Here is a 23,333-nt window from a genome sequence, read left to right as displayed (position 1 = left end):
AGTTCCTCATTGGTACCGCTTCTGGGTACCGCTTCTGGGTACCGGGTCGCATAGTCCATGACCACCAGGATGTATTGGTGGCCCCGGGCCGATTTGACTAAGGGCTCCACTAGGTCCATGGCAATCCTCTCAAAGAGGATTTCTATCACAGGTTGGGGGATTAAAGGACTACGGAAGTGGGAGGAGGGCTCGGTTATCTGGCAGGTGGGGCAGGATCTACAATAGTTCAGGATCTTCCAGTAACACCCTGGCCAGTAAAACCTCCTTAATATCCTCTCCTGAGTTTTCTCGACCCCCAGGTGTCCCCCAAGAACATGTGAATGGGCCATATCTAATACCCTCTGTCGGTATGGCCCTGGAATTAATAGCTGCTCCACTATTTCATCACCCCTTGGTTTGGTCCCCCGATACAATAACTCCCCCTGAACTGCAAAGTGGGGGTACCTGGTGTCTGCCCCCCGGCTCTTGAGCAACCCCATTACAGACAGTAACATTGTCCCATGTACCCTTCAAGGTCAAGTCCCGAACTTGAGCAGACCCAAAGTTCTGTCACCTCTAACTCAGGGAGGTCGGCTTCCTCGGTCACAGTCTCGTCCTCGTTGCTGGCAAGGACACACAATGGGAACTCATCCCCTTCAGATGTCGACGGGGGGTATTTCCTTAGGGACCTGGAATTTCTCCACGCGATTCAGTCCGGTTCCTTTCCCCCACAAGTCCCAGAACAACGGGAAATCGTGACCCAATATGACAGGATTTATCAGGTCCTTAACCACTCTGACCTTGTGGGATTGGGCACCACAGTCTGTTCCCACTGTCACTGTGGCTACAGGGTATTCCTTGGTGTCCCCATGTATGCAGGGAACGCCCACAGTCTTGGCAGAGATCAGCTGGTGGGGAGGGTTGGCACTGATTATGGTCACTAGACTCCCTGAATCTAACAGTCCAAGCACCATTACCCCATTAACGGACACGGCACATGCCTGCGGCCCCTCGCCGGTCCACAATGCAGGCGGGATAAGCATAAAAGGAGACCTGTCTGCCTAGGCTGCAGTCCATAGGCTCGGGGGACATATGACACCTGGCGGCTATGTGTCCAGGGTTGTGACACCGCCAACAGACTAGATTCTTAGCAACAGTCCTTGTGGCACCTTCAGTGGGAGTGGGACGCCCCCCAGTGGTGGCTCTAGACCCCTTCAGTGGTGGACCCGCCCCCTTTTTGGTATCCCAGTATGGAGGAGTGACTATCTCTGGTTTCCCGAGGGATTTCTCAACCAACTGGTACCTCTCTACCAGGTCGATGAAGTCATCTGCATTTTGGGGATCGCACTGGGCAACCCAAGTCTGTACTGGCATAGGAAGGGAGTGTACAAGTCTATCAATCACCACCCACTCAACCATCTGGGCCAGAGTGGAGGACTCTGGCTGCAACCACTTCTGAACGAGATGTAGTAGGTCAAACATCTGCGACCGAGGGGGTTTGTCGCTGGCATACGCCCAATGGTGGACTCGTTGGGCTCTCATCGCCATATTCACTCCCAAGCGTGCTAAGATCTCTGTCTTTAGCTTGGCATATTCCTTGGCATCCTGCAGTGCCAAGTCGTAATATGCCTTTTGGGGTTCCCCTGACAAATATGGTGCCAGAACTTCTGCCCACTGGTCTGGTGGAAGTCTCTCCCAATCAGCCACCCTCTCAAAGACAGTCAGAAATGCTTCTACATCATCCCCGGGGGTCATCTTCTGCATGGCCCGTCTTACCGCCTTCCTGACGTGGGAGTCATTCTTTGGCCCTGGGGGTGGGGCGGTTGCCCTGCCCAGGATGGCGTCCGCCAGAAGCTGTATCTGCTGCTGCTGTTCCTGCTGGTGCTGCTGCTGTGCCTTCTACTGCAACTGGATCTGTTGCAACAAACAGTTTGGTCGTCTCCTGGTGCTGCTGCTGGCTCTACAGGTACTGTTGATCCATCTGTTGTTGGCTCTGCACCAAGTGCTTAATGAGCTCCTCCATTCTGTCGGACTTCTCTGGCTGGCTGCCGACCTTCACCCAGGACATCCACCAGTCTCTGCGGCAGGTACACGTGTTCCTGGAATCTTGCACGCACTCTCACACCAACTGTAGTAGGTCGACTCACTTGGCTGCTTCCGGAAGTAGACTGCAGGGTTTTCTCCGCAGGGTTTATTGTATGGCATAAAGCCCTGCAATCCCAGGAAATAAACACGGCCTTACTGGCAAAACAACAAAATAAAAGATAAACGATAGCACAGTCCATGTGTGTGTGTGTGTGTGGTTCGCTCAAACAGGTCATGTCCAGCCTTCAGCTGCTCTCTGAGCTTTGGCTGTCCAGTCTGGAGACCTTGCCTCTCCAAACACAACACAGAGAATAAAAAACAGGACTGAACATTAGTGATGAGCGAGCATGCTTGCTACTGCTCGGTGCTCGCCCGAGCATCTCACTGCTCGAGATGCTCGGCGCTCGCCGAGTATTTCCGGGGTTGCTCCGCAGGAGCTCGGGTCCCCTCCCTGCATGTTTGGCGCTCTTTACAGAGCCAATGAACATGCAGGGATTGTCTGCCACTCACTGTAATGCCGCATTCATGTTGGTTGTGGCATTACAGTGATTGGCAGACCGCACAGCATCATCAGGTCTATATCACAGGCCCTGAGGCGCAGGGTACTCTCACAAGGAGTGCAAAGTTTGGGAAGATGCTGAGGGAGTACCTTGCCGACTGTGCCAACGTACTCCGTGATTCCGCTGTGCCTTATAATTATTGGGTATCCAAGCTGGATACGTGGAATGAACTGGCTCTCTATGCCTTGGAGGTCCTGGCCTGCCCTGCCGCCAGCGTTTTATCAGAGCGGCTTTTTAGTGCCGCTGGTGGAATTATAACTGATAAGCGCATCCGCCTGTCAACTGAAAATGCTGACAGGCTGACTCTTATAATAATGAACAAGGGCTGGATTGGGCCAGACTTCTCAACACCATCGAATGATAGCAGCATAACATAAACTCCAATCCAGTGTCTTTTTTTGAGAGGTGTATTCCCATGCACCTTTTCACACTCACACATGGGTATACGCTTCCTGATTTTGGCTATTTGCTCTTGTCCTCCTCCTTCTCCTCATCCTCCACGACCATATCACCAGGGTGACCGTGGTCCATGATGCAACACCCACATAATTTTTGTAAAGGGTGTTTATGATGCCCGTAAAAAAAAAAATGTATACAGTATGTTCATGTACACGCCCCAGGGGTAAATGTTTGTCAGCCCATGCACTTAGTGCATGGGCATTACAAGTATAGGAAGCCCGCTCCTTTCTAATGGGAACATTTTTTTATGAGGCCCTTCTCCGTGTCTCTTCCAAGGGGCATTGAAGTGCCTCCAAATTTTTGGCAGCCTTTGCAATAACTGCATAGGCCAACAGTATGGGAGACTCTCTCCTTTCTAATGGGAATTTGTCATTACTGTGGCCCTGCTCTGTGTCTTTAAATTCTTAGTGGGGTTTTTCCTAAAATTGGTCAGCCGTTGGACTGCATACCCTATAACTGTACAACAGACTCTCTCCTTTCTAATTGGAACATGTCGTACCTTGTTACTGTGGCCCTGCTCTGTGTGTCTTTAAATTCTTAGCAGGTTTTTCCCAAATTTTGTCAGCCCTTGCAGTCACAGCATGGGCATTACCACTATAGGAGACCCGCTCCTTTATAATAGGAACATTTTTTTTACTGAGACCCTCCTCTATGTCTCTTTAAAGGGGTATTGGGTTGCGTCCAAATTTTTGGCAGTCCTTGCAGTCACTGGATACGCAATAACAGTATAGGAGACCCACTTGTTAATAATGGGAACAACAAAGCATAGCCGGCTGATGGCTCTCTAACAATAGCCGACTGCTGGCCTTTTAAGAATAGTAAGGGCCATCTGATGTACTTATAAAAATAGGCTTTATGACTTTCAGAGTCCCTCCATCATAAATAAAACAGGATGTGTCTGATGATGTGTCACACTCCACATTGCCAGATAAGGTTGTAAAATGTTAAAATGACATTTACCAGTGAATGCATTTGTCTTAAAAAAAACAAAACAATAGGATCTTTCTTAAGTATAAAAAACAGCGTCACCAATTTAACAACAATGTAATCACATTGTTCAGCTCATGCACCTTGTCCTTCATCTCCGAAATAACCACATCAGTCACAAGCTGACAGCACAGCAGCACTGCTTTGGCCAAGCGGCAACAGACTGTGCTGAAGACAACATGCTTAATGCTTAATTGACAAACCGCCCAGCGCTGCAGAGTTGTTGAAAGCTGTAACACAGCAGCCTGATCTGTGTCTCTCACCGCTGAACATACAGCCAGGCATGGTCGTGTGTGACAATGGGCGGAACCTGGTGACGGAGAAATGACAGCCGGGGTAGATACGGTTTCCCTCTATGTCAGTCCTTTCACCGAGCTAAAGAATATGGCTGTGGTGAAATACAACTCCCACTGAGAAGCTGTTTCAGATTGAAAAACATTGTGCCCACCAGAGGATTTGATTCTGATGGCTAACCTTTCTACCCTGCTCAAGAGCCCCATAGCAGCTGCAAAGTTAGCGCTATCATGAACTCTCCTGAGGTAGAAGCCAAGGCACTCCAGAGGATTCTCTGGTGGGACCGCCAACCCTGCCAAGAAGCAGTCCTGGCTAAGAAAAGTGTGTGGAAAGGTTTCCAGACACTCTATGACTGCTTTTTTACTGAGGCAGAAACACACGCAAAGATGAGGAGAACATATAAAGTCCTTGCAGATGTTGTCCTTGCTGACATTTGAACCCAGGATCCCAGCGCTGCAAGGCTTCAGTGCTAACCACTGATCCAATGTGCTGCCATTCACCCTCTAATATCTAACAGGCTGGAGAAACTTGCACCTACTGCCACTCTATCTTCAGCTCCTTTGTGACAAAATGTATTCGGGCAGCCACTCAGTCTGCCAAATAAAATTCCTGAGAAGGAAATTGGGGATGGCTTTGCTACTGGTACTGGGGGCAGTGCTAATACCATGGCGTCGTACCATAGTTTGCTGGAAATATTCCAGGCTGGTAGTAGGCAAGCAAATTCCCACAGAAAAGTACCAGCAGTAATGTTCAGGGATCCGCGCTTGTAGAAGACGGAGACAACACCGGGAGAAATAGTGACGGCTGGGGACCGAGTATGGACACGAGGCATGAGGCATGTGGTTGTGAAAAGCTTCCGCCTCCACGAGCCTAAAAGGCCACATTTCAAGTGAAAGCAGCTTTACAGGACTTCCTGTGAGAAATGACACGCAGGGTAGATAGGGTTTCACCGAGCTAAATACAACTGTCAGCAAAAAAAGTTGTGGACTGGCTCCGTACTGTCCCTGGCCAATTTCACCTGTCCATGTTTGTGGTTAGGCGGTCCTTCCCAGTAAGTGCACTGGGGAGGGCACGGGTAATGTTGTGGGACCCGTGCTTGTGGAAGGCGGAGGCGATACCGGGAAATATAGTGGCGGCTGGGGACCGAGTATGGACACCCGGCCGCCGCTGGCATGAGGTTGTGAAAAGCTTCCACGAGCTTAAAAGGCCATATTTCAAGTGCAAAGAGCTGCCCAGAAATCTGACAGTTTAGTGTTGCGGCCTGTGGGTGGGTGGGTGGCTGGCTGCATACTTGCACTTGTATTCCAAGTAATAGAAAACTAAGCAGATGGTGGCCTCTATCATCATCATGGCCTCACCTCGGCACTATGAACTCTCCTGAAGGAGAAGCCAGGGCCCGCCGGAGGAGTCTCTGGTTCTCTGGTGGGCCCGTCCAACCCTGCCGAAAAGCTACCCTGGCTAAGAAAAGTGTGGGGGAAGGTTCCCGGACACTCTATGGCTGCTTTTTTAATGTGGATCGGCCATGCTTATGCATGTTATTTCTCAAACCGCATTACAGATCAGGCCATTGTCCAACTCTGTATTCAAGAAATTAAATGCGCAAAGAAAGATGTGTGTGTCAAAGCACCACTGACAAGGGCGAGTTGATGTTGGACGGGCTGCCATTGCTTCTGCAACAAGCTGCATTACAGGACTTCCTGTGAGAAATGACATGCAGGCTAGATAGAGTTTCCCTCTATGCCAGTCCTTTCACCAAGCTAAATACAACTGTCAGCAAAAAAAGTTGTGGACTGACTTCGTACCGTCCCTGGCCACATTCACCTGTCCACGTGTTTGTGGTTAGGCGGTCCTTCCCAGTAAGTGCACTGGGGAGGGCACGGGTAATGTTGTGGGACCCGTGCTTGTGGAAAGCGGAGGCGATACCGGGAAATATAGTGGTGGCTGGGGACCGAGTATGGACACCCGGCTGCCGCCGGCATGAGGTTATGGAAATCTTCCGCCTCCATGAGCCTAAAAGGCTACATTTCAAGTGCAAGCAGCTGTCAAAAATTTTGCAGTATAGTATTGCAGCCTGTGGATGGGTGGGTGGCTGGCTGCCTGCATACTTGCACTCGCATTCCAAGGAATGCGGTAGGGACAACTGAACGCTGCAGTGGGACAAGGACGTGGACGGTGATTGTTGCAAGTCTGCAACAACAGGTTCATGGCGGGAGGCATCTTCGCATGCGCCAAGGATCACTTATGATGGGCACACTTTTAGGCAGTGACCTGGGAGTCAGAGATGCTTCCAGAGGTCTTCCCCATGCTGTTCCCATGACTTTTCAGCACTGTATGCTTGTGTCTGATGATGTGTCACACACCACATGGCCAGATAAGGTTGTAAAATGTTAAAATGAAATTTCCTGGTGAATGTATTTGTCTTTGTTGAAAGCAATGCAAAAGTGCAAAAACGCATCAAAAACGCTACGTGTGAACATAGCCCAAGGTGTGGAGGAGTATTTTTGTTTTTGGTTATTTATTTTGCTTTAAATACATTGTACATGTCATGGAAAGGATGTTCCTTAACATATTTCCCAGAAAAATCCATTTTGGTTTTGTTTTGGTATGTTTTATTGTGAGTCCGTAAAAGTGGCGTAATACCTCTGACAACGTTGTTGACAGAAGTGACCTGGGAGTCAGAAATGCTTCCAGGGGTCTTCCCCATGCTGTCCCCATGTCATTTGAGCACTGTTCCCATCGATTTGGGCAATTTTTAGGCCCTCTGCAGACCACCGGGGGGAGCCGCCTGAAAAATGCTTGAGTTTTCCATAGACTTACATTGGACTCGCTGCTCGGGTCGAACACCCGAGTATTCCAATTTGCTCGACCCGAGAAACGAGTACCCGAGCATTTTAGTGCTCGCTCATCACTACTCTTTAACTGTGAGAAGCGAGCGTTTCAGTAGACAGAGAAGCAGGATGATGATGCTAATTATGGCATCATCGCCGCTCACCATCTTTATGGAGTCCTCCAAGTTTTGGAGGATGGCACAGATGTCAGACATCCATGCCCACTCATCAGCTCTTATGTGCGGAGGTTGACCTGAATGACGATGGGCGTGTTGAAGCTGGTACTCAACAACTGCCCTCTGCTGCTCAAAAATCCTTCCCAACATCTGCAACGTTGATTTCCAACATGTGGTGACATCACACAACAGTCGGTGAGCTGGAAGCTGCAAAAGTTGCTGAAGCACTGCAAGGGTGGCGGAAGCTATAGCTGACTTTCTGAAATGGCCACACAGGCGTTGTATTTTCATAAGCAGCTCTGACAGATCTGGGTAGGTTTTGAGAAACTGCTGAACCACTAAGTTGAGCACATTTAGTGCTCTCTCACTATTAATGTGTACCCCTGTACGAAGGACAATATCAGCACCGAAGAATTAAAAGATTAAATATAGCCTACTTTATATACCACGGTACTAAGAAAACCAATTTTGATTATATTTTGTGTACCCCTGTGACAAAAATATCTGCACCAAAGAATTAATTTCAGTCGAGTAGAGCTAGTATAATGGTGACTGACAACTTTTCCACTACAACCATCCCAGCAGATAGAGACCCAATCAAGATTCTCCAAATTTCCAAAAATGAATGGCAGACACCAGCAAAGTGGCATCAATTTCAGTACAGTAGAAATTGTAGAATTAGGAATGACACCTCTTCCCCTACAGCCAACTCAGGAGATGGAGACCTAACCTGGAGCGTTCATGTTTCCCTAAATTAGGGCCTAACATCAGCAAAGTGGCATCAATTTCAGTACAGTAGAAGTGTAGAATTAGGAACGACACCTCTTCCCCTACAGCCAACCCAGTAGATGGTGCCCCAATCAGAAGTGTTCACATTGTAATAAATTAGAGCCTAAAACCACCAAAGTGGCATCAATTTCACTAGCGTTTAAGTAGTATAATGGGGACTGACACCGCTTCCACTACAGCCAACCCAGCAGATGGAGACACAATCAGAACTGTTCACATTTAAAAAAATTAGGGCCTAAGACCACTGGAGATGGTGGAGTTCAACCTCTTAGCTTTGTTATATGTAGGAGTAAACAATCTTTTACGTGACCACAACTGCGGGACTGAGGGCTGGCTGCAATGCTGAGAGAGGTGGAGTACGGTGAAACAGACAAACTACTTGACCGTGAGTGAGGTGCAGGCGAAGATGTTATGGTGGATTGAGAAACATGTGGTGTGCTCAGTGAAACAAACACAGCAGGCATATCCACTTCTGTTACAGTTGACAGGCTCTCACTCAGCCTGACTGGAGCGAGTATACAACCGTAGGTTCTGCAGTCGGAGACCTGCATGACAATACTTGGCATGGTAATAGAGGAGGAAGGTTAAGCAGCAGATGTGTTTGATGGGGCTTGCTGATGGTTGTTTATTGAAAACCAATTTTGAGTGTATCATGTTTGTGTACCCCTTTGTGGAGAACAATATCTGCACCAAATAATTAATTTCACTACAGTATAACTATACAAATGGATGGAGACCAAAACCTCTTCCACTACGACCAACTCAGGAGATGGATACCTAACCAGGAGTGTTCACATTTCCCTAAATTAGGGCCTAACACCAACAAAGTGGCATCAAGGGAGTAGAAGGAGTACAATGGAGACCAAAACCTCTTCCACTACAGCCAAACCCAATAGATGGAGTCCCAATCAGGATTATCCACATTTCCAAAAATTAGTGGCAGACACCAGCAAAGTGGCATCAATTTCACCAGAGTAGAAGTAATTTAATGGAGACAGAAACCTCTTCCACTACATAGTTATATAGTTACATAGTTTATAAGGCCGAAAAAAGACAAGCGTCCATCCAGTTCAGCCTATTTCTTGTGCACTGCAGCTATTCCGCAGCATTGATCCAGGGGAAGGCAAAAAAAAACCATGCGGTATAGGCCAATTTACATCACTGAGGAAAAATTCACTTCCCGACACCAATCTGGCAGTCAGATTAAATCCCTGGATTAATTAACTAAGCATAAGATGTAATTTTATTGTTCTCAAGAAAGGCGTCCAGGCCTCTCTTGAACTCATTAAGTGAGTTGGACATCACCACTTCCTCTCCCAGAGAGTTCCAGAGTCTCACGGCTCTGACCGTAAAGAATCCCCTTCTATGCTGGTGCAGGAACCTCCTTTCCTCCAGACGCATAGTGTGCCCCCTCGTTTTTGTCACCATCCTTGGCATAAACAGGTCATGGGAGAGATCTCTGTATTGCCCCCTGATGTATTTATACATGTTTATGAGGTCTCCCCTAAGCCTTCTCTTTTCCAATGTAAATAGGCCTAATTTTGACAACCTCTCTGTGTATTCTAGTCCCTCCATTCCCTTTATTACCTTAGTCGCCCTCCTTTGTACCCTCTCTAGCTCTAATATGTCTTTCCTGAGCACCGGAGCCCAGAACTGTGCACAATATTCTAAGTGCGGCCTTACCAGCGCTTTATACAGAGGAAGAACAATGTTCTCATCATATGCCCCTATTCCTCTTCTGATGCATGCCATGACTCTATTTGCCTTCGCAGCTGCTGCCTGACACTGGGCACTCCAATTTAATTTGCTATTAACCAAGACGCCCAGGTCCTTCTCCATGTCAGATTTCCCCAACGGTTTCCCATTTAATATGTATGGGTGACTGCTGTTTTTCTTTCCCATGTGCATGACATTACATTTATCGGCATTGAACCCCATTTGCCATTTTTTTGCCCAACTCCCCAATTTATCTAAATCTTCCTGTAGCTGTGCCCTATCCTCATCTGTATTAACTACAGCCAAACCAAATAGATGGAGACCCAATCAGGATTCCCTACATTTCCAAAAATTAGTGGCACACACCAACAATGAGGCATTAATTTCACTGCAGTAGAAATTGTAGAATTAGGAACCAAAACCTCTTCCACTGCAGCAAACCAGCAGATGGAGACTCAATCAGGAGTGCACCATCCTCTCCAGTCGTTCACCACGTGTCAGACTTGTACTCTGTTGTGCAGGTGCACGAGCTAGTCTAAAAAATGTGTGAAAGGACTCACAGAAATTGTATCTTCCACTTACACTACTGCTGCTACTAATATTTTGGCATTGACGAATTGACGTGCTGGAGGTTGGAAGTGTAGAGCTGCGATGAACTCTGTGTGCCTCACTGCTGGCTTGGGGAAAACCTATGTTAAGGTTGTTTAAAAGTGTGTTTTAATACTCCAGCATTCGAGGGTCCCTTTCCCAGGCGGGAAGAATCTGGCAAAATTTACTGTTATAACGTGGATCTAACAGAGTGGCAACCCAGTAGTCAGCACTATTTGAATCATAACTATATGGGGATCATGTTGCAGATAGTGCAGCAAGAACGCACTCATATGTTGGGCTCTTTCATGAGGTTCAAGCCCATGCTGTGTTGGTGGCTGGGTAATTTAGATGCTTGTTTCCTCCGTCCCCTCCCGCCAAACATGAACAGAGAGGGGATGATTATCCTCTTTATGTTCTGACTGTTGCTCGCCCATCACCTCTTTCTCTTCCATTTGTTCATCGCCTTCACTAACAGATTTTTTGGTATCACCAGCCCCCCTCGATCGCAATGAACCACCCTCCCTTGGCACCCTGAGATGTCCCCTAGTGTATGATGCTAGTAACAGAAGAAAGTATTTTTTTAGTGTGGATGAGGCCTGTATAACATAGGAGATATGCTACGAACAATTTCAAACTGAGATGTCCCCTACTGTATCACATTAGTAACAGAAGAAAGTATTTTTTTTTATTGTGGATGAGGCCTGTATAACATACAAGATATTCTCCAAACGAATTCAAACTGAGATATCCCCTGCTGTATAACGTTTGAAATTGAAGAAAGTATTTTTTGACTGTGGATGAGGCCTGTATAACATAGAATATATGCTCCAAGATACCCAGATCTAGCCTGCTGTATCACGTTAGTCACAGTAAAAAAATATTTTTTTACTCTGCATGAGCTCTGCATACAGCTAAATTTTACCGCCACTAAAATAGTAGGTGGCTTTTAGCAAAGTGTATCACGATTGTGACACAAAAAAATCTTTTGTGGACTCTGCCTGCCAACAGAAAAAATATGTTTGTTTTACTGTGCATACAGCTTAAGTTCACCCACCAAAAAAATTACAAACTGGGCTAACACAGCTTGCACTATCACATAAGCAAATAAAGAAAAAGGCTTTTATGCTTCGCACTCAGAAGCTCTGCACTGTCAAGCTCTGCAGATAGCTGAATTTCAACCCCACAAAATCAAAAAGTGGCCTACAAGGGCTTGCTTGCTTTCTCACATTAGCAAGGGCAAAAATAGATTGAAGGTCTGCATGGAGCACAGACATTACAACCAGTGCACAGCACTGTTCTATGGTATGGGTCCTGCTCTTTCTGTCAGAATCTCAGTAATTGCACAAGAAAAAAAAAATGTGCTGCAAGATCGATTGGACAGGTATACAGCACAGGACTTATCTACACTATCTGACTTCCACACACGCACCCATCTATCTAGCTAATATCTCTCATTACACAGGAGCAGACTGAGCAACGTCTGTCTCCAGCAGTGGCATAAAGAAAATGGCGCTGAGGGAACATGACCGCTTTTCATATAGGGAGGACATGTGATTTCAGCAACCAATTGCAGAAGCCCTTGTGTCTGGACAGGGTGGATGCTTCCTGCGCTTTGATTGGCTAGCCGCGCTTTCCTGACTTAAAGTTACAGCCTACAGGAATAAAAAAAAAATTACAAGCGCGCCGCTGATCTGACCTGTTCTGAGCTATCACCAGCCTCCCCACTCATCTACCATGTCCCCCACTCATCATACACAAGCACTATGCTAGCAAAACTGTTAAAAATGCTGTAGTTGCCCCGCAATCACGTTCCCGCATTTATTCGCCGAATGTTGCTGATTTTTCCCAAATTTAAGAAATTTTGCTTGCATTTCCGATCACGAATCCGAATGTGCCATATTCATGTCGAATTTAAGTTGTAAGTTCAGATTTCGAACAAATTCGCTGATTACTAATTGCAGCATCTTCTCTTTCAATATAGAGCAGTACATCTATGAATTCATGACACCATCAATGAGATGTAGCTCCCGACACTGGCAGCTCTCATGCAGCCCCACATAAGGACACGGCTTATGAATTCACAGATGTACTGCTCTATGCTGAAAGAGAAATTGCCATCATCACTCCATGCGCTTAGTAGACGTGCACTTTTCCAACATGAAAATGATTGAAAACACACATCTAAGTTCATTGCTGCATTTCTAAAGAAGAACAGGGTGAAAGTGAGTCAGTGGCCAAGTGTCTCCTAATCTCAACTGAACACCTATGGGGAATTCAGAAGAGACAAGTTGTCATTAGGGATGAGCGAACGTGCTGGGTGATACTCTGTTATCACTCGAGTATCACGGTGCTCGTTACTCGGCGAGCAATGGGTGGTGCTCTAACTCAAACTTGAATCCCCGCCGTGCATCTTTGGCGACTGTTATACAGCCAATAAACACGTGGGGATTGCCTGTGGGTCAATGTATTGCCATAGCCATCTCGGTAGAAGTATTACTGTGATTGGCTGGCCGTCTGACATGTAAGAAATTATAAAAGAACAGACGGCGCCAGGCTTGGCACACTGACACCATTGCACAGCTCTGTGACAGTTTGTATTGGAGGGAGAGAGTGCTTGTACAGGCGTGTGTGACAGTATAGCAATTCAGAGTCCAGTATTGTTGATACTGGTGCTGAAGCTGAACCATCATAATAACAGCCCTTGTCAGGGCTAATCCTTTGCTTTGCTGTTTGTATCACATACATTGTGCATTTAGTGTAGGGAGGGAGAGAATTGCAGGAGCAGGGAGAGTGACAGAATACAGTCTGTAGACAGGGATTAGTGTTAAGGATTAGTATTACGTGCTTTGAGGTCCTATTTTGTGTTATATAACACTCCCAAAAATCATTGAAACATTTTCCCGAGTTCCATTTCTCAGCCATACCATGTGATGTGGTTTGTGAACATTTCTGTGATCTTTAAAATGGACAAAAAGCTTTTAAAAATTTTGTAGAGTTCCGTTTCTCAGCCATACTGTGTGATGTGGTTTGTGAAGATTTCTGTGATCTCTAAAACTGAATAAAGCTTTTTAAAATTTTGTAGGGTTCCATTTCTGAGCCATACAGTGCTGCGTTGTCTGGATACACTTCTGTGATCTCTAAAACTTAAAAAAAGCTTTTAAGAGTTTTATAGGGTTCTATCTCTGAGCCATACAGTGTTACATGGTCTGGGGACATTTCTATGATCTCTAAGGCTGTGTGCCCACTATGCGTTTTTTAAGCGTTTCCGCAGCGGCAATTCCGCTGCAGAAACGCTTAAAAAATGCTTGGTAGAAGGTCTGCCATGTTCCCCAATGATAATCCGCATGTGCTGTGCACATGCTGCGGAAATTTCCGCTGACGATTATCATTGCGGAAAAATCCGCAGCACTACCAATTATTTTGCGGAAGCGTGGCGTTTTTGCCGCCATTGACTTGTATTGGAATGCATGTCATCCGCATCACTGAATCTGTACATGTGGGTTCCATGAGTTTCAATGTGCGGATGGTACCCGGGTTTGGAGAAGAGGAGACTCTCCTCCGGACTCGGGTACCATAGTACCTGTAAAAAATAGAATAAAATAAAAAATAAATATTATACTTACCTTCTGATGGCCCCCGGTGTCCTTGTCTCGACTTGCTGGCAACTCGCAGTGGACTGAAGGACCTGCAGTGACGTCATTTAGTCATGTGACGGGTCATGCGACCGCTGACGTCGGCAGGTCCTTTAATCTACTGCGAGCTACCGGCAAGTCGAGACAAGGACACCGGGGGCCATCAGAAGGTAAGTATAATATTTTTTTTTTATTTTTTACCATTCTTTCGGTCACACTATATAAATCCATGCCAGTTGCATGGATTTATATAGTGTGACCAAGTTGTCAAGCACTTTCCAAGTGATGCTAAAATCGCTTGGAAAGCGCTTGACAACCCGCATGCGGAAATGCATGTAAAGAATGCTTCACTTCCGCATGTGTGGTGCCCCTGAGGGTTCAGTCGCCACAGAGGTACTGCACCTCACCCAGAGGTGTGGTGTCTCCTTCTGGAAGGGCAAGATGCACTGTGTTTCTGCTGAGCCCTGTCCCTGGCTGGAGTGGGGGGAACCAAAGAGAGGGGGAACCAGTAGTGGGTGAGGGTGGAGGAAGCAGTTTAGGGGAGCACTTTTATAGGTGTATATAAAGGGAAGCCATCTTAGGGTGGCAGAGTAGTGCAGAGGACAGAGAGTGAGTAGTAAGGAGAGGAGGGGAGCAGAGTCTCTTTAGGAACTCTGCTCCATAAGGGGCCTAGTAATAGAGGCCCAGGATGGGAGCAGAGGAGAAAGGCTCCGTAAACAGAAGGGATCCCAGGGGGTACGGTGAGTGCAGGACGGCACCCGTACGCCCGAATCTGCCAGGTGTCAGAGGGATCAGGCCGCAAGAAGAGAACCGGTCCCTGGACCAGCCGTGTTACTCCAGGTCTCGGCTGGAAAAGCGGAGGCTTCTGCACTTCCATGGTGCAGTTGCCACAGTCTCACCCTAGTCACCGTGAATGGCATCAAGTAGGTCCGGGAACTCCAGGTTCCCCAGAGGGACTTCAGAGCACCCGATCGGGACTGTGTGTGGGAAAGCGCAGGGCAGGAGGGAGAAGACCCGGCGCGAGAAGTCAGTCTAGTAAGGAACATAAAGAAAGCGAGGTTCCGTCAAGCACTCCTGATATACTTGAGAAAGTGATGGACCCCTTATCTGGTAGACGCAGTGCGACGCGGGAGGCTGACACCCGTACAGTGTACCTGAGGAACTTGAACAGAACTGTGAGTAAACTCGGATGACTGCACTCCACTGCCTCTGTCAGTTATTTCCGCTGCGCCATCTCTCCTGCACCACAAGCCCCAGCATCACCATCATCTGCACCTACACTGCCCTGGGGCCCGCTCCACCTGTGGGGTGCCGTTCCAACTCAGCTGCCCTACCAACCGCCCCAGAGGTCTGAAGCAGCGCTGGTATCTATTACCAGAAACCACAGGTGGCGTCACGAACACTTCCTAAGAACTACAAATCCCATCTAAATATTTTCTTTCCCCTTTTTGTTCACCGCCCTGGGCCACGGACCGGGCCGCCGTCACTGTGACATATCCCTCCCCCAGCATCTACAGGCCCGGCACCGAGTACTCCATGGCCCTCGGGGCGCGTCATCTCTGGCGTCACGAACAGGATATGTGACCAGCCCGTTATCAGCGGGTATTGTGTGCCTAAAGAACTGTTTTTCCACATTGAATGTGGCGCCCGCCCCAGAAGAACGGGCGCCATTATGTGTGTGATCAAAGACAACAATATGGAACCTCCCATCGTGGGCCGGGTCCCAGAATGGCGCCAAAAGCACAACCCGCCCCTTGCAACTGTGACCGTCCGCATAGATGTGTCCGTCAAGGCGGGGAGGACGTCCCAGGGAGTGACCGATAGCAGGCTGCCATGGAACCGCCCCCAAAAAGGGAGGGAAGGAGGAGAGAAGGAATGGAGACAGGGTGTGGTCTTAACCAGTCTAGACAGACGGCACCCGGCAGCCAGAATGGAAGGAGGTGAGGACCAAGCCTCCGCCTCTGGCCTCCAGGAGTTGGCAACCCCTCTCACCCTGGAGGAAGCAATTGTTAAACTGTCCCCGGAGGATGCCGGGTTCCTCCAAGCAGAGCTGCAGGTATACCGCAGAGTCGAGGAGGAGGAGGACATGCCCCTGCAGCCTGAGGCTGATGACCCGGCCGGGTCAGTCGGCAAGAACCAGGCCTACCCCCGGTGGGGACACTATCACTAAGATGGAACTAAGAACTGTATATAGTTACCCGTAAGGGTACAACCAGTTATTAATGTGAGAACTGAAAAATGTGTGTGCGTTAAGTTACCCGGTAAGGGTATACAGACTTCAGGCTGAGGACTGTGAGCAGCCAAGAACTGATCTTGTATATAGTTTGCACTTATTAAAGTGCCCTCTCTTGGTTTTATATTTGCAACCAAGCGACCTCAGAACAAAAACTCGTTTGGCGTGGCCGAAGACGTGGTCCAGCACCAGGATCACTTAAGCCCTGCAGCCACGCCCAGGGCCTACGTTGAGGGTTTTCGGATGGGTCCCTCATGCTGCTCGATCTGCACCTTTACCTGTGAGATGGACACCCTGTTTGGGATCTCACTACAATTGCTTGAAAAATGTTGAAAGTGTTTTACATGAGAAAATGTGTATATGCAAGTGAAAAGTTTTATATTGTTCTTGATAATGTTAACCTGTAACATTTAAGAAATGTGCCTCCCATAAAGGGAAGAAAAAGTTTTATAATCTTCTAAGTGATGCATCTAAAAATTTAGTATCTCTAAAGTACCGTGTTTTTGCTCAGTTCCAGCCCGCGGACATGCTGTGTTTTACCAGGGGGGAGTGTGGCGCCCCTGAGGGTTCAGTCGCCACAGAGGTACTGCACCTCACCCAGAGGTGTGGTGTCTCCTTCTCTCAGGTAAGGAGGGAGTAATGCCCGGAACCCCAACACCCGCATTCAACACTACACTGCTCCAGGCCGGCTGGAAGGGCAAGATGCACTGTGTTTCTGCTGAGCCCTGTCCCTGGCTGGAGTGGGGGGAACCAAAGAGATGGGGAACCAGTAGTGGGTGAGGGTGGAGGAAGCAGTTTAGGGGTGCTCTTTTATAGGTGTATATAAAGGGAAGCCATCTTAGGGTGGCAGAGTAGTGCAGAGAACAGAGAGTGAGTAGCAAGGAGAGGAGGGGAGCAGAGTCTCTTTAGGAGCTCTGCTCCATAAGGGGCCTAGTAATAGAGGCCCAGGAGGGGAGCAGAGGAGAAAGGCTCCGTCGACAGAAGGGATCCCAGGGGGTACGGTGATTGGAGGATGGCAACCGTACGCCCGAATCTGCCAGGTGTCAGAGGGATCAGCCCGCAAGAAAGGAACCGGTCCCTGGACCAGCCGTGTTACTCCAGGTCTCGTCTGGAAAAGCGGAGGCTTCTGCACTTCCATGGTGCAGTTGCCACAGTCTCACCCTAGTCACCGTGAATGGCATCAAGTAGGTCCGGGAACTCCAGGTTCCCCAGAGGGACTTCAGAGCACCCGATCGGGACTGTGTGTGGGAAAGCGCAGGGCAGGAGGGAGAAGACCCGGCGCAAGAAGTCAGTCTAGTAAGGAACATAAAGAAAGCAGGGTTCCGTCAAGCGCTCCTGATATACTTGAGAAAGTGCTGGACCCCTTATCTGGTAGACGCAGTGCGACGCGGGAGGCTGACACCCGTACAGTGTACCTGAGGAACTTGAACAGAACTGTGAGTAAACTCGGATGACTGCACTCCACTGCCTCTGTCAGTTATTTCCGCTGCACCATCTCTCCTGCACCACAAGCCCCAGCATCACCATCATCTGCACCTACACTGCCCTGGGGCCTGCTCCACCTGTGGGGAGCCGTTCCAACCCAGCTGCCCTACCAACCGCCCCAGAGGTCTGAAGCAGCGCTGGTATCTATTACCAGAAACCACAGGTGGCGTCACGAACACTTCCTAAGAACTACAAATCCCATATAAATATTTTCCTTCCCCTTTTTGTTCACCGCCCTGGGCCACGGACCGGGCCGCCGCCACTGTGACATATCCCTCCCCCAGCATCTACAGGCCCGGCACCGAGTACTCCACGGCCCTCGGGGCGCGTCACATGTCCCTGGCAGGAAAAACGCATGTACAATCCGCATGTACAATCCGCATGCGTTTTTTCTGCCAGGGAGATGCAGAAACGCTCAGGAAAAAATCCGGAGCATTTCTGCATCGTGGGCACATAGCCTAAAACTGAAAAAAAGCTATCAAAAATTTTGTATGGTTCCATTTCTCAGCCATACACTGTTACGTACTTAGTGGGTGACAAAGATGGCAGAAGCACGTGAGACTCCCAAGGGAATGATCTGAGGAATATCGGAGCCAGAGGAAGCTGGCACAACAGCAGAGGTGGCAGTAGCATCAGCAGACGTGGTCGTCGGAGAGAGGTTGTGAGTATTAGAAGTCGGAACAAAGCCCTGACGTGGCAGGACTGAGCTAGAATAAGATACTTGTAGTCATGTGACAACTCAAGCTGACAAAAGAGCGTTATTTTATGAGTGTGCAAATTGCACACTGTCAAGATTCAGCATTTAGCAGTCACATAGAGGGACTGCAGAAATGTATCGGTAGACTGCAAAACCCTGTAAAGATGACGTTTTATACTAGTGGATATCTCCTTAAATGGTATTTGTTGCAAACCAGTAGATACTTACCAAACTGAAACTGGGAGGTAATAGCACTTCCTTCTTCAATATTGTGCACACTGAGAAGATCACTCTCTTCTTTCTTGCAAGATGACATGGCGTCCTTCCAAATCTTAGTGTCACTAAACAGGTAATAGCAGTGTCCATTATAAGGAGTCCACGAAGAAGGACAAGAAATGGCATCACTAGACCCTGTAATAAGATAGAAGAACTTCAAAACCATTATATGTAAAAAGACATTAAACTGATTGTCCACTTTTGCGGTCAACTTAAATAAAAAATTATTTGCTTTTTTTTTTTTTGCTTAAAAATAAATTTTACAATTGGGCTTAACTAAAATGTTGCACCGTTTGCTTACTATAGCCTCTTTGTTGCACCGTCTATTGCTGGCTGCAGAATGAGTTAACTGAGAATCCATCAGAGAGCTTGCTCTGACGGCCTGTCATGGAGTTTGTATATTTTATCTGTTTTTTTTTCTGATCTCCTCTTAGCTGATTTAAGACCGCACACTATATCAAAGATGAATGTGCAAGGAAAACAAAAGTTTTGTAAAAGCCAAGTGATGCCATATTGTTTTTAAGCTCAATTAAAAAAAAAAAGATTTTTATTCTGTAAAAAACCTATATGTAATTAAAAAAAATGTCCTCAAAGTTAATCAAAAGAAAAGTATATGTTATACAGAGACCAACATGGAAATAATTGAACTACACAGCAAAACTTCAAATACGGCAGTTTCCATGCTGACAGAAAACTCTGACAAGTGATTTATTAAGTAAAAGCCCATTTACACAAGCCAATAGATGGCAAATGAGCATTCTTGATAATTGACCTTTGTAAACATGCCACCAATCAACCAATGAATGTGATAAAATCTACCTAGAATCACCACTAGGAGGAGCACTCACCATAAAGATTTATAATGCTACTACGGAGATATGTAAGAGTGACGCGCCCCTGGGCCTGTGTCGCGCTGCGTTGCGCACGCGGGAGCTTACCCGGAGCCGGATCTGTTTAGGGTTGTAGTCTCGTGGCGGTGACCCGGTCCGTGCCCAGGGAGTCAAACTGGACGGCAGTCTGTTAGCGGTAGAAAATGGTTGATGACTACGCCACCCGTTGAATGCAGCCAGGGGGCTGCTGCTGCAGGGCAGACCGCTGAGGCCGGTGGAAGGATGGTGCAGCGTGATAGTATAACCCCCAACGGGAGGGGTATGGCCTCAGGGCAGCCGACGTGGATGATGGGGGTAGCAGGAACCACTCAGAGACGGTATGGTAGCGTTCAGGGTCTTTACTGGTAACAACGATAGACCCTCCCGGAGTACTTGCTAGCGAACGGGGCCTGGTCAGTCCTTGAGCAGATGGGATCTCCCCTGGCCAGGCGTAGTTGTAGGCCTCCCAAGCTGACTGTACTCTTCTGGCTACCTTGCTAGAAGCTGATGTAAGTAGCCCACGTCCCTGAGTGTACCGTGTGGTGCTCACCCGTATGGCCGGTGACTCGGGGCCTTCTAATGGCTTCCGCTCCACGATGGCGGTGCTGGTCCCACGCGTGCGACCGGGCCTTCGGGCTTCTGGGCCAGGGGACCTGAAATCCCCTGCCTGACGGATTCTGCTGCTGGGTAGAAGTTAGTCCCCACAGCCTCGGACTCCGGGTCCGGTAAAGAATCTTCTTAGTCAGGGCGAGCTCTTTAGCTGCCAGCCCCCGACTCCTTGTGACTCTGCTGCTTCCTATGCTGCTCTTGTCTCTACTCTTCCTGGACTCACTAACCCTGCCTCAGCCCCGGGTTTATACAGGGGAAGTTCTTCCCCTCCCAAGGCTGGGCAGGAGGTGTGGCATGCACAGGATCCCTGACCAAAGGACCTCCCACCTGCTCTCAGACGTAATATCTCTATCACTGTGACAACCAGACCCCTGGGGTGTCACACTCCCCCCTAGTGAAATTTAGTACTCCGGGACTAAACACTTTTTAGAAAAATATAACAAGGTATATCAAAGAACAATAAAATACAATAAGGAAACACAATAAGATGGTCACGGATGTCCGCAACCGGGTGCAGTCTTTGAAGAAAAGCAAAGGTGTCCATTTCACCAACACAGGGAGACGTAACCAGGTAGGGGTCTGTCCTACCCCGAGTCCTTAACAGTCTCTAGTCCATCCTGGGTTACGCTCCAACTATATACAAAGGATTCCCGGTAAATCCACCGAAGACTCCTAAAAACAACTAGAAACACAAAATTACACACAAGCAACAATAAACAGGTAAACATTGTAAAACAACTTAAACATTTAGATCCTCCAACGTGCGGGTAACTGGCCTCTAGTGGCCCTAGTGGACCTACGGAGCTGACTGTCTGGCCCTGAACTACAGGGTGTAGGAGCTGTCAAGGGTAAACTGGGCAGCTGTCTACCGGCTCTTTGTCTCACTAGGGGTACGGCAGGCTCACTATAAGCAGAGGGTGGATTCTCCTGTTCCGCTTGGGTGGAGTCTTCTGCCTCCTGGACCGGCTGCTCTTCCAGCTCTACCCGTTGCTCCGTAGGTTCTTGGGATGATGGTTGGAGGAAGGTGAGTACGGGTACCACAACTGCACCATTGACTTGAGTCCAAGACCGAGGGAAGTCCCCGAGCACGGTACTAACCATATCTTCCCTTTCTTCCACGGGTCGATGGTCTTCCTGTTCCTCCTCAGGGTTCCTCAGTTGTTCGGGGCACTTCTTCAGGTGGTCCCGGGATACAATGGCTGTGGTTTCCCCTCCGTCTTTACTGATGGTACAGACCTTCGGGTTCTCGTGGCTTGAGGGCAGTACGGTGTACGGGTCCTTCTCCCACTGGTCGTCCAACTTGTGGAGCCGTCTCTTCCTCTTCAAGACCTGCTCTCCGGGTACCAGGGGAACAGCGGGAGCATACTGGTTGTAAGTCTTCTCTTGTCTTTCCCTAGCCTGACAGAGACTTCGCTCCACGCTCTCCTGTACTTTCCGGTACTGCTGCTGCCTCTCTGTGTCCCAGTCTGTTTCTGGTGAAGTGTCCTCGGGCGTCAGGACTCCCATTTCCAGGTCAACAGGTAACTTACCAGGTCTTGCCCTCATTAGGTAAGCCGGGGTACAGTTGGTGGAACCTACCGGGATGTGGTTGTATAGGTCCACCAGATCGGGCAACTTCTCAGGCCACAGACTGCGTTCTTCCAGGGGCAACGTTTTTAGAAGATCCATTACCACCTGGTTCATTTTCTCACAAAGTCCATTAGTTTGCGGATGGTAGGGTGTCGTCCTTATCTTCCGGCAGCCATACAGATTGCAGAATTCCTGGAAGACCTCCGCTTCAAAGGCAGGTCCTTGGTCCGTCAGCACTTGGTCCGGGTACCCGTGTGGACGGCAAAAGTGCTGCTGGAAGGCTCTAGCTGCTGTTCGAGCCGTTAAGTCCTTGACGGGGACGACAACCAGAAACCGGGAGTAATGATCCACGATGGTTAACGCGTAGACGTAGCCACTTCTGCTGGGGGTCAGTTTTACATGATCCAAGGCTACCAGTTCCAACGGTTGCCGGGTGACGATGGACTGCAGGGGAGTCTTCTGGCTGGCCCGGTCCTTCCTTCTCAGATTGCACGGGCCACAGTCTCTGCACCACTTCTCGATGGTTCCCCTCATGCCTACCCAGTGGAACCGCTCGCGCAGCAGGAACTCCAGCTTTTTCCACCCGAAGTGTCCAGCTCCGTCGTGGTATGCCTCCATCACCATGGCTGCGTCTCTTCGTGGCACCACTACTTGCCAGAGTAGTTCATGCGTCCTGGAGTTAACCATTCTGCGGCACAACTTCCCCTTGTAAAGGAACAGTCGACTCTTCTCTGCCCATAGTTGTTTGGCTTCCTCTGGAGCGTCTGATTCCAGGCTAGCCTCCGGGCGAGTCAGCATCTCCTTCACCAGTCGGACGGCAGGGTCGCTGTCTTGCGTTTCCGCCCAGTTGTAGTGAGGTAAGGGGTTCAACGTAGCAGCCTGCTTACTCCTTACCCGGTGGGAATACTGGATAGTCCCATGACGGTGGAACGCAGGGAGTTCAACTTCTTCCAGTCCCTCCGGATCTTCTCCTCCGTCCGGCAGGTTGGGCATCCTGGACAGGGCGTCCGCGTTGGTATTGGAGCGCCCTGCCCGGTATTTAATTGTGAACTCGTAGTTGGACAGACGGGCCATCCACCTCTGCTCCAGGGCACCGAGTCTTGCCGTGTCCAGGTGTGTCAGCGGGTTGTTATCCGTGTATACGGTGAACCGGGAAGAAGCGAGGTAATGCTTAAAGCGCTCGGTGACTGCCCATACCACGGCCAGGAACTCTAGCTTAAATGAGCTATAATTCTCGGGATTCCTTTCGGTGGGTCGCAGTTTTCGGCTGGCATAGGCGATTACTCGCTCTTTCCCCTGCTGAATCTGGGACAGTACGGCTCCTAGCCCGACGTTACTGGCGTCGGTGTAGAGGATGAAGGGCTGGCTATAGTCCGGATACGCCAAGATTTCATCCCCCGTGAGGGCCATCTTCAGCTGGCGGAAGGACTCTTCCTCTAGCTCTTCCCATTTGAAGGGCGGCTTCTGGTTCTTGGCCTTCCGGGACTGGCCTATCAGGA

The 23,333-nt window shown here is 48.8% G+C and overlaps 1 protein-coding gene across 1 annotated transcript in view; it reads right to left on the bottom strand.

Moving 5' to 3' along the window:
• The window catches only part of LOC141264614 (macrophage mannose receptor 1-like), a 203,872-nt gene that overhangs the window by 149,151 nt on the left and 31,388 nt on the right, over positions 1-23,333 (bottom strand). Inside the window, exon 7 of the mRNA XM_073676893.1 lies at positions 18,740-18,922. Coding sequence (XP_073532994.1) covers positions 18,740-18,922 — 183 coding nt within the window. The remainder of the gene's footprint in view (positions 1-18,739; positions 18,923-23,333) is intronic.

Source organism: Phyllobates terribilis, unplaced genomic scaffold, assembly GCF_046119375.1.
Source record: "Phyllobates terribilis strain yellow unplaced genomic scaffold, ASM4611937v1 Scaffold_4__5_contigs__length_816908805, whole genome shotgun sequence".
In the NCBI taxonomy this organism is placed as follows: domain Eukaryota; kingdom Metazoa; phylum Chordata; class Amphibia; order Anura; family Dendrobatidae; genus Phyllobates; species Phyllobates terribilis.
This window is presented reverse-complemented; position numbering and strand designations above follow the sequence as displayed.